At 37.8% G+C, this 12080-nt stretch overlaps 1 protein-coding gene across 1 annotated transcript in view; it reads right to left on the bottom strand.

The window, feature by feature from the left end:
- Positions 1 to 1656: 1656 nt before the first annotated feature.
- Positions 1657 to 12080, bottom strand: part of LOC132111571 (protein Jade-1-like) — a 14978-nt gene continuing 4554 nt past the window's right edge. Inside the window, exons 3-11 of the mRNA XM_059518984.1 lie at positions 10235 to 10305; positions 9940 to 10097; positions 9661 to 9845; positions 9345 to 9556; positions 9081 to 9248; positions 8867 to 8983; positions 7718 to 8251; positions 4678 to 4795; positions 1657 to 4535 (exon numbers count right to left, since the gene is read on the bottom strand). Coding sequence (XP_059374967.1) covers positions 3619 to 4535; positions 4678 to 4795; positions 7718 to 8251; positions 8867 to 8983; positions 9081 to 9248; positions 9345 to 9556; positions 9661 to 9845; positions 9940 to 10097; positions 10235 to 10305 — 2480 coding nt within the window. The 3' untranslated portion in view covers positions 1657 to 3618. The remainder of the gene's footprint in view (positions 4536 to 4677; positions 4796 to 7717; positions 8252 to 8866; positions 8984 to 9080; positions 9249 to 9344; positions 9557 to 9660; positions 9846 to 9939; positions 10098 to 10234; positions 10306 to 12080) is intronic.

Raw genomic sequence — 12080 nt, 5'->3', positions numbered from 1 at the left:
TGCAATGTGAATGCTTTTTCTAAATGTAAACAAAGGAAATGAGCATGAACAATTAAATATCCAATAGCTATGCCACTAAATTCTGATCATCAGTATGCTACCCGTCAATTTCATTTAAACATTTTTTATTTATCAATCCATTTTTATAATCACTTATCTGACAGGAGGACTCATGCAAGCAGGATGTTGTCTGGAGGCTCCAACAAACCACGAAAGAAGGTGTCCTCAACAACCACAAACACAAACCTGGCCATGAGCAATGTGGGTGCGAGCTCAGTCTCTGGAAGCTTTGTGCAGTCTACCGCATCCTCAGAGAACGGGTACCGTATTCCTCGAGTCGACCTGGCAAACGTGGACCAGAGTAATGGGGAGCATTTCAGCACCAACAGCGGCTCAACTATTGTGACGACCCATGACAAGCCATCAGTAGATAACACATAGCAGACATTGTCTGGACTTACAAGTGCGAAGATACTAACATACCAACATGAACAAAGAACCAGTGGAAGAGGCCCGGTCATGTTTAAGCACCTGCCATTAACTGAATATTCACTACCTGTGATTTCTCATTTTATGGAACTTTGATAAAAGTCCAAAAAAAAAAAAAAACCTAAAACAAAAAGCCTGTATATGATAATGAAGAACCCGAGGAACACTTCAGACATGTGTCCTACCACTTGACATGATTATAGTTTTATTTTTAGCATTGGATTTGGTTATGAAATGTAGGTTAAAGCATATTTCACTGCCTTGAGCTGGAAACTCTTTTCTTAAAAATGGAATTGGTAGGAGCTAGAATTCAGTTAGAAATGTTAATGATGCCCATCAACTTCTGTATTACCATGACATTTGCACTATAATAGTCTAGTCTCTCTTAGAAAATAGTTAAAACAAATGCTTTACATTTATGCATTTGACAGACTTTGAAATACAGCTTAGGTTGCATTAAAAAGTATGTATTTTGTGTTTATACAGTCCCTGGGACTCAAACCCATGACCTTGACATTGATAGCGATTTTAGGCGTCCAGACTAAAATGCTGTTGACGAGTCGGGAAAACTGCATATATATGAAGTATCTTGTGAGCTAGTGGTTATTACATCTTTAGATGTGCTGGGATTTCCTGCATGAAACAACCACAATGCACAAATGTTGTTTTTATAGAGTCAATTGAAAATATTTAATTCTGCTTGTTTGTGGGTTTGCAGTTTGAATCATACTCAGTCAGTGAATCTTTCAGAACTATTAATGACTTCGAAGCTGATTACATCAATGAATCTGGAATCATTAATCAGTTAATTTAAAACGAACCAGGAGGAAGCACTGCTTGTTTTTAAACATAAATATATATATTTTTTTCTTCTAATAAACATTATTATAAAAGTTATTCAAATATATATATATATATATATATATACAAATCAAAAATTTAAAACGTGGAATGTGTTTAACATTCAGATTCACTACAATGACAGCGTCAAATGGGAACTGAACCACTTTTGTAATTTATCAACAATGAAAAAAAATACGATTTCCAAATATGGTTTAATTGTATAAGTCAATGTCTACCGTTTGCCAATTGTTAGTCTGATGCCTTGTTTGAAATAGAAAACCTGTAGAAAACCTTCCTCTCAAGGAATCCAGACATCTCCAAAAGTAACCTCAAGATAATTTATTCACAATCTGCAACAAAACTAAAGTATTGCATAAGAATAAAAGAAAAAGAAACATTTCTGTGAACAGTTATACCAAGCTCTCTGGCTAATGTTCTAGTGCAACATCTCAACAAAAACACTCAGGCACAAGATTAACTTTTTCTTAAGGAGATCAACTCACATTTTGCACGAGAATATACATTTACAGCTATAAAGGAAAGATGCAAGAACACACTGAGTACTACTCCAAGGCAACCATGTCAAGAAGATCAGTCCTTTCAATGCAACAGTGTCTTCATTAGAACTATGATAGTGTCTTGTGTTGTTTAATATCAAGTGCAAACATGAATTCAAAGTAATGGATACTGGAAGTAAATGATTGTTAAAAGCCTTCCTGAACAGACCTGTGAATGGTGTTCACTATATGTGTCAATGTCATCATACTGGCTGTGGATTTGTCTGTCTGCATCTACAGAGTCCATCTATTGCTGAAGAATATGGTTAAGTGAAGAGTTAATAATCTTTTTTGTTTGTATTTTTCTGGAAAGGAATTACTTCGAGACCAAAGAGAGTACATATAAGGCCATTAACCTGTTACACACTAAGTTTGTTTGAAAGAAAAACAAGAAATAATACTATAAATTACATACAAATATAAGATTTTACCTGAGAAGGAAAAGGTGCCACAACTTAAGTATGGCACGAGTCACATACACACAACATGATGGCCATTTAAGTTAGTAGAATACTGAGAAATCAATTTAAAAGTCTTAAAGGGATAGTTCACCCAAAAATGAAAATTTGATGTTTATCTGCTTACCCCCAGGGCATCCAAGATGTATGTGACTTTGTTTCTTCAGTAGAACACAAATAAAGATATTTAACTCAAACCGTTGCAGTCTGTCAGTCATATAATCTAAGTGAATGGGAATAACAGCTTTGAGAGTCATAAAAACATACACAAACAAAACCAAATTAAGCCCTGCAGCTTGTGACGATACATTGATGTGTAAAGACATGAAACTATTGGTCTGTGCAAGAAACTGAACGTATTTATATATTTTTTTAACCTTTTTCAGCACAATGTCTTAACTGTCCCAAGTGGTTCTCAACAGCCTGCGTGACACGTCTTCTTGCATTACGGTGGATCGCAGAATTTATAAGTGCATTACTGCCACCTATCTCTCAAGTGGACACTGACACTCCCAACTGAGACTGTAGATAGAGTGTCAATGGTGCATTTGAGAGATAGGTGGTGGTAATGCACTTATAAGTCTGAGATCAGGACAGTTCATACATTGCGCTGAATCAGAGGTAAAAATGATATAAATACCGTTCGGTTTTTTGCACAGACCGATTGTTTCGTGTCTTCACACATCAATATATCGTCAAGAGCCGCAGGGTTTTAGTTTGTGTTTTTTTGACTCTCAAAGCCATGATTCCCATTCACTTCCATTATATGACTGACAGACTGAAAGAGTCTGAGTTAAAAAAAATGTTGGTGTTCTACTGAAGAAACAAATTCACATATAGATAAACATCAAGTTTTTATTTTTGGGTGAACTATTCATTTAACAAAATTTTGGACACTGGTTAGAGTTGTGGTCAGATATGATATCCTTTCAAACAGTTAAGTGCAGTAATTCTGTGGGACTTAAGACAGTTGGGCTGTACTGGCTTTGTTTCACGCTGGTAACATATGTTATAAATGCTCATAACTCATCTAAAAACTGTGCCAGTTAATTTAACCTGATTTTAAGTTTCATTCATTAAGAAGACTTTTTTTCTTCGTCATCAGCCAATCGTTTGGTCTTTGACACCTCTCTGCGTATGTTTTTGACGAACACTCAAAAAAATTGTTTCAGCAACAGCAGAAAATTACAGAATAGAAAAATAAATATTCCACCTGTTCACCTTTCATTGAAGAGCAAATGAAAATGAGAAATATAATATATTTAGACACTTCATGATGCAAGAACTCCACGTTGGATCACATCTGAACCGTAACGTCTAGTCATCGGGCTTCGAAGTCTTTGAGCATGACACTTCTTGCCCTGTTCTGATTGGCCAAGATCAGACTCTTCCAGATGGCTTCGGTTCTCACTTCCTGTCCGCAGCCGGGTCCTAATTTGAGGGGAGGTGGCGGCGGTGGGACTTGTATTAAAAATTAAGGAATCCACGTCATTTCTGTCCTGTCCATCTTTCCCCGATGACGTTCTTTCACTCCGTTTAGGAATTCTGAAACTGCCCCAGTTTTTCAGATTCCGCCTATTTGTTCCATTTGGCACAATTTTTTCTTGATGATGGCTTGAGTTGGTCTTCCTTGGCGATACATTATAAGTGGTCGAAGCAGTGACTACAGAACTAGCAGTGGTTCTGCTGTGAGACAGCAGTAATCTGTCATCCAAGTTGTCATGCTCAGTCTCATTCTTCACCGTGTCCTCCATAGACTTTGACTGTCTCAGTTTGTCTTTTATAGACACCTGTTTCCACAGCTTGCTCCTCCTCCTCCTGTCCTCCAGGGGGCACTCGCTCTCCTCATCTCTTCTATGAGATTCACAGCCCCTCAGTCTGCCCTCTGAACGTGTCACCATAGCTGATGCTGCCGTCTTACAACCTGCAGAGCCTGAATCAACGACCTCAGAACTGGGAACATTGTCCATGACCAGGCTTTCCAATCTGGGCATCTTTGCAGACTTGTCTGCTTCAATATGCTTTGAGACTCTATAGGTGTTGCTCCCATTCTCGTGATTTTGAATAGTGGTGCCCAGGGCGCTGTTGTGGCCACAGTGACCCTTCAAAGGCTGAGGGGATGCAGGTACAGGAGGTGCTGTCCGAAAGTAAAACATAGCCTCCTCCAAACGTCTAGTAGAAGATATACCTGACCAGGAGAGAAGGTAATGGTTTAAAAAAATAAAAATAAAGGAAAAACAGACAAGACAGATGAAATGTTCTCATATTTGTATATATTCTCATATTTGAAATATACTCATTCAAGTGAGTGCAGTGAGCATCATACTGACCAGCGACACGTCCCTGCTCGAGCAGCCTGATGTGGTGATGAAAGATCTGCTCTTGAACTCGGCACAAGGTTCGTTTAATTCTTTCCCGGCGACTGACCATGTATGTCAAATTACGCACCTGAACACACATATATGTAGGTGAGACATATGAATTCTACCAACAAAAAAAAGTGATAATTCACTCAAAAATGAAAATCATTTACTCAGTCTCATTCATTCATCTTGAGAACACAAATGAAGATATTTTTAATATTTTCTCATCTTTCTTGATAAGGTTTGTTCTTGCATGTCAAGCAAGCATGACTGAGCTTTTGTTTACAGTTGATTTGCTCCATGCATGTGCAATGTTAATGTATGAACAAAGGCCTAAATGAAATCTGTTCATTATTTAAAGCAATAGTCTCTTGGTTGAAACCCCTTGATTCATTTTCAATGTATTTTTCGACTTTTAATGAGTGATTCGATTGCATGGAGATTAAATGGTAAAACAGTAAGAGAATATGAAAAATATCTTAATTTGCGTTTCGAAGATGAACAGGTTTGGAACAACATGAGGGTTAATAAATAACAGTTTTTCATTTTTTGGGTGAACTTACCATTGTGTGGAGTTTCTAAACATGAAAGATACTCTCAGCAGCTGTGGCAATACAGCACATAATAATCTAGATAGAGACTTACCTACTCTGTAAAAATGGTTTGTTTGTCTAAAACTTCCTTTGTGCAGTGGGAATAGTTTTTAGGGTACCAATCTAAAATTCTTGTAGCTGGAGTTCACGGATAGTTATATTACATTTCCATAAAATAAATTAAAATTCCTTCACTTCTGACGTCTTGACTCAGCCTATTATTTGAAAAAAGGGCTATTGTGTATTTTCTTTTTGGGTTTGGCCAAGCAACATATTTTATGGTCTAATGATAGAGATACAGGTGTTGTAATGACTGTGGCGTGACAGAACGACACAGGGATAGAAACGTTGTCAAATGTTAGTGATGACAGTAATTTAAAACCTTGAGAAAACACAGATTTTAGTCACAATATTGAATAAAAAAAAAACCATTAAAGGGAATCCAACAATTGATGACTGGACGATGGTTATTTTCATACTAATCCACCAAAAACCCACACTGAAATATCTGCAACTCACTAACACAGTGTCTACACCCGCTGCAACAGTTGTCACACCGTGTCATGGACGCGACAAAGTGACCGTTGCAAATCATTTGAACTTTGTGCCAGTACGCCATAGATGGAATGAGGGAGCAGTTTACTGTCGGTTATTTGTCTGTTGAGCCAAGCCGCGTCCAGTATAGACAGCATCACTGATTATAATGGGTTCTATAGGGTTTTTTTCACAACGCACCATGCCACTCGCATACGGTGTAGACACGGTGTAACTGTTTTTTTTTTTATCAAGGGCAGGGAATGGAACCTGCTGTCTAAAGCCCAAAGTAGACTTTGGTTTTAACGTGTATGCCAGGGACAGTGTGCGAGATGCAAGTTTCGTCACTGACTTGGTTTTGCACTAATCAGTTGTTCCAAAAGGTGTCAACACAAGACTGCACCCAGTGGCGAATTGACCATCTGGATCACCAGGAGTTTTCCTGGTGGGCAGCTGTACAATGTGGGCCGGCCCACTGTGTAAATACATATAAAGGATGAATCATAGCAAGTGTATGTAGCCTATATCCCTCCATCGGCCCAGACGAATGGCCCTTGCAGCTCACTTGAGTCAAACATTTTAATTAATTTAATGCACTCTGGATCAGTGCAACGGCTCAAAAGAGCTCTTCAAGCAAACTACTACTGGCCTTTTTGCATTTCTTAATTCCATTTACATTATTCGTCACAATATAAGATAAGAGTAAATGTTTGTAAATCTATATCCAGGCTTTATTCTGTAATTTCACGTGTCTAAGAAAACATTTTTAAAAAATATGTAAAATATCATTCTTAAACTTACTTTAAGACGTAATTCTGAAGAATTTCGCTTTTAAGTGCTGCGTTTAGAAAAGTGATATATCATAATAAAAATATAATTTGCTATTTATAGCACATTCATTATTTTATATTTACACTGGTGGTCAAATGTTTGAAATAATTAAGATTTTAATTTTTTTATTTATTTTGAGTTAAAATATTGCTTTTCTATTAAATATATTTTAAAATGTAACTTATTTCTAAGCTTATTTCATTGTGTCATATGAACTGATGTTATGGTAGAAATTTAACTTGTGATATTAAACTGTTCCTCTAAAAGAGAATTCATCTAAATTATTTACTATTTGTCATATACACCACGAAAGACAAATTACAATGTAAAGAAATAAGAATTTCAATATATATAAAAAAAATAGATATAATTTTTCTCTCTGTATTGTGTTATATTTTTATGTTACTAAGTGGTGTTAAAAATAGCTCTGTAATGAGCTTGTGGGTTTATGGTTTGATGACTGGGTGTGTGGTGGGCCGTTCTATGCCAGAAAGTCCAGGGCCACTTTTTAGCACCGGTCCGCCCTGACCTGAGCTAAACATCAAGTTGTTTTTATTGGGGTCGCTTCGAGCCCCGGACATGAAAAACAACTGCAGACTTGGCAACACTGGTTGGCCTTTACTACACAGAGCCGTAGTCAACTGACAATCTACACAAAATCGATTTTAAAATCGCAGGAGATTCATTTGCTGATTTTGAAAGCGATTTTGTGTAGATTGTCAGTGAAATTTTATTTTGCACAGCCCTAAACAACAGACTGATAAGTGCTTGTGTGAGAGGGTTTTGAAAGAAGTGCAAAGACATTTTAATTGGTCATAACTTCCAGAGATAAACAGAGCACTGGTCTAAGGTTAAGCTTTCTAGAGAGCCTGTGTTCACAAACTCAATCAAATGGAGTATACTTTGAAAAGCTGTGCATTCTACTGCATGTAAAAAAAACTGAAGAATACTTTAGGCTCAACAGTCTTGAGCTGTGACTGGTGGCTCTTGTCTTCCTTTATATTGTGCCAAGTGGTAATGTGGCTACAGAATGGCTTTGCAAAACTTACCCTCTCTAGATCCTGTCGTAAATGCGTGAAGAGGCGGAGTCGTCGCAAAAGCACTTCCTGTTCCCGACGAGCAAGGCTTTCTTCTTCCTCTTTCTTCGGCATGATGAGAGGCTGGTTAAAGTTCACCTTCCTTTTCAATTTCCAGTATTGGAACAGGAAGTCCACAGTTTCCAGGGGCAACTGCAGGTGCTCTGCGACTTCATCAGCGGTGACGAAGCGATAGAACTCGTCCTCCAACTGCTGAACTCGAAGTTTACGCTCACTGAGTCTGGTTTCTTCTGGGTTTTGTGCTAGCCTGGGCTGTGAAGAGGATGAGATGTCCACTCCTCTATTTCTCCCTCTCTCTTCGCTGGTCTGGACCTTCACTGGCCTGTCATCATCTCCCTCTTCCTCATTCCAGTCCATTCCTGAGTGCTTGGGACAAAAAGACTTAAACTTGACTTCATCTGCCTCTGTGAGGATTGTGTTCATCTTCAACCCACACTGCAGACCGCAGGTCACATGGAATGCCACACGGCAACTTTTGGCAGAACACTAGGGGGATTTGGAAAGAGAGAATGCTAGGATTAAAGCATAGAAGATGTGGAAAATGTGAAGTAGATTTTTTTTAAATCATTATTAATAAATTCTACTATTATTAACAAAATTCTACATTTAAACCAAGTAGCATGGATGCAGCATCTTGCAAAGACCAAACTGAATAAATAAAACTACTTTTAGCAGTCAGCAACTATTAATTTATTCCGAGAGTGAAAGTGTCCAATACCTGAGGGGGATTACAGAAATATCAGAAAAGTCATGTGATCTCAACATGTTGGCCCCAATGAGGTGACTCAGTCCATGGAAAATTAAACAGCCTTTATCAGAATACTGATATGACCTCAACCGATGTGAATGTACATTATTTCAAACATTTTTCAAAAATACTATTCAGTTTGTATGTGTCACTTTTTTATTTAGTGAAAGGTAACTAGGTGCTTCAACCTTAAATTACTGATGATATCAGTTGATGATATTTTATTCTCCAGAGCTCAAATTGAGAGAAAATATTCAGGTTTAAAATGCACTTTAGGCCCTCTGGAAGATTTTGAATATCTAAATGAACTACATAAACCATCTGTATATTAGTTAAACATCAGCACTGTGTACCTGAATACAAGCTCCTGTTTTCTCTTTACACAGGCAGCATATTAGAGCCCATCTGTTGCTGGGTATATGGGACACATTAGTGATAGGCTCCATCTTCTCAGGGTTACCAATGCTTACCTAGAGGTAAAGAGCACACAACAAAAACCAGTCTGAGCTCACACACTACTCTTAACAAAATGACTTTATAAGTCTTAAGTTTTGCATGCATCCTTACTTCTGGTATCCAGAGGGCACAGCTGACGTGAACCCACTTGGTGCCACTGCGAGTGGGTTTCATGGCCCCACCTGTTTTAGGACACAGATGACATTTTGGAAAGATGCCCAGTGCGCAGCTACGACAAAGCCAGCTGCCCTCGGGAACCTTCAGTATACCGTAACATGCCTGTGGGGAGGTACATTGTTCTATAATGTTATATATATGTGCTTGCACATGCATTCATACACTCAGGTGCACAAACACATACATACACACACACACCTGATGCACACAGATGTTGCACTTGTCACAGAACACCATTTCATTGCCATCCTCGCCGTCAGGGGACTGACAGACGTCACACACCACGTCTTCATCGTACTCTATGCCAAGCCCCTCCTCCGTTTCCATGGCGTGGCTCATGTTGTCATAGCAACGGTGCTCAAACTCCTCCATGACCAGCTCCATTGTCAGCTCATCCAGGAGTTGCATGCCTACAAGCAAATCAGTTAGTCACACGTGGCATTTGTTTCAACACTGTGTAAGAAATTTGAGTGCATAATGGGTCAAATGAAAACTCCAGACTGTATCTGCTCACCCATCTTGTTGAACTCCTCGTTAGCAATTTGCAGCCAAGCTACGTCCTCCTCATTCAGGTCATAACGACACATGCCATCAGCCAGCGTCTGAATACCCACGTATCCCAGCATCGATGACTCAGATGAGCGAATCAGCTTCTTCGGTCTGATGAACAGAGGAGCGGGGGATTTCTCAGCTACAGTGCTGCAGGGAAAAAAGAAAACAGGAATAAATCAATGGCATCCATTAAAGAAGAATAATTTGACTTGTTAAAAAAAAAAAAAAAAAAAACTCATACCGCACTATACACTGCGGTATGGAGTTGGGACTAACAGGGACTTGAACCCCTTTCTCCCACTCCTGCCGCCAGGGATCTGCCAGCTCATAATAATCCTCTGGATTCAGCTGGTATGAATCATGTAGCTTCATAGCAGTGATCAGGTCTGTCCTGAACACCTGAAGGAGAAAGAAAAGTGTGGGGGTTGACTATCAGAATATGCATGAAAAGATTTGACAAAAATGTACCACATTATCTTTTAGCCTGTTAAGGTCGTATGTGAGGTGGTTCTGAGTGTGAAGGCAGATCTGTGTACCTCTGAGGGTCTTTTTCCATTCTGTTTCCTGTGCTTTGAGTTGGAATGCTGAGAGAAGGATGTGGAGTTACCTAAAAGAGACAGTAACAAATGCATGCAATGTGTTGTGCTAAAGATTCTGAGAAAGAGGGATACTTCATATTATTAGCAGCACTAATGGTTAGTGTTATGATATATATATTTTATATATATATATATATATATTTTATATATATATATATATATATATATATATATATATATATATATATATATATATATATATATATATATATATATATATATATATATATATATATATATATATATACACACACACATATATTTATATCAGAGGTGGGTAGTAACGAGTTACATTTACTTCGTTACATTTACTTGAGTGAATTTTTTGGGTAACTAATACTTTGAGTATATTTAAAGATGGGTACTTTTACTCTTACTTGAGTAATTTTTTTGGAAAAAATCTGTACTTTTACTTCGTTACTGTGGGCGACGCTCCTCTCGTTACTTTATCTTACTGCAATAAATGTTATAGATGCTTCAGTTTGATCCAAACGCGCCGTCTACTTTTCTCTGGACAATGAGCGATGCCCATTCACGAATGATTCATTCCTTTGAGTCAATTCTGTTTATAGGCTTGATAAAACCAGTTGGCAAACGAGTGAATTGGTTCATGAATCAGTTTGAATGATTCGTTCAGTTCCCTGCAGCGTGCGCTGAGCGACTGAAGTGGTTCACTCAGAGTTGTAACGTTTAACATCAGCAGCGTTGAAAACGTGGCCATGGAACTGCACTGAATTGAAAGCAAATCTGCAAAGACAATTTGCTAGCGATGATGATCTTTAGTAGATGAACACCGCGGTGCTGTCTACTGTTCTACAGGTAATAACTTGGGCTACATTCGATTACAGTACACGATACCACTGTGACATTAGTTTGTTGTACGTGTGACTTATAACAGAAGGGAACCAAGTTGAATGCAGCTTCCAAAAGACAAAAAAATAGCCGATTAATATTCTATTAATATTAATACAATCACACCGGCGTCACAACGTTCAGCGAGTCAGCTGCTAAATTCAGATATGTGTTCGCTGGCTGGCGCTGAGCCAGAGATGTGTTTTTACAGCGTTGCACATTATAACCAATCACACAAGATTCTGTTGAGCTTTTGAATGCAATGGCCAATCAGAGGCGTTCAGATGAGTCATCGCTAAAATGCCGGTGCTTCCTTCACTCACTCACTGACTGAATACCTCTTTCTGGCAAATTCTCTCGTCAGAAACAACTAAGTGCAGATGTGTGTACGAATGGGTAAATAAGATATTGATTTCACAGTGTTAACAGTTTCAGTGATTTTAATGGGAGTTTTTGAGAGTGATTGAACTCTAGACTGACAGTGAAAATGGTTTTTGATAATGTAAATGTTATTTGCTCTCTTTATTAACAATGAAAGATTAGTAGTAGTTTTTATTTATAAAAAGAACATCATTGATGGTAAATCAACATATTGGAATGATTTTTGAAGGATTATGTGACACTGAAGACTTGAAGGCTGATGAAATATATATATTTATACACACACACATACATTTTATCTATGTATCTAAATAAAAATAGGCTAAGTATATATGACCCAAAGTAACTAGTAACTAACTACTTGAGCAGATTTCTTATCCGATACTTTTTTACTCTTACTCAAGTAACTATTCAGACGTTTTTCAGTACTTTTACTTGAGTAAATATTTCTATAAGTACTTTTACTTGAGTACAGTTTTTGGGTACTCTACCCACCTCTGAGATATATATATATATATATATATATATATATACACACACACACACATAT

This window comes from Carassius carassius, chromosome 31 (genome assembly GCF_963082965.1).
Source record: "Carassius carassius chromosome 31, fCarCar2.1, whole genome shotgun sequence".
Lineage (NCBI taxonomy): Eukaryota > Metazoa > Chordata > Actinopteri > Cypriniformes > Cyprinidae > Carassius > Carassius carassius.
The sequence above is the reverse complement of the archived record's forward strand: the minus strand, read 5'-3'. Positions and strand labels throughout refer to the sequence as shown.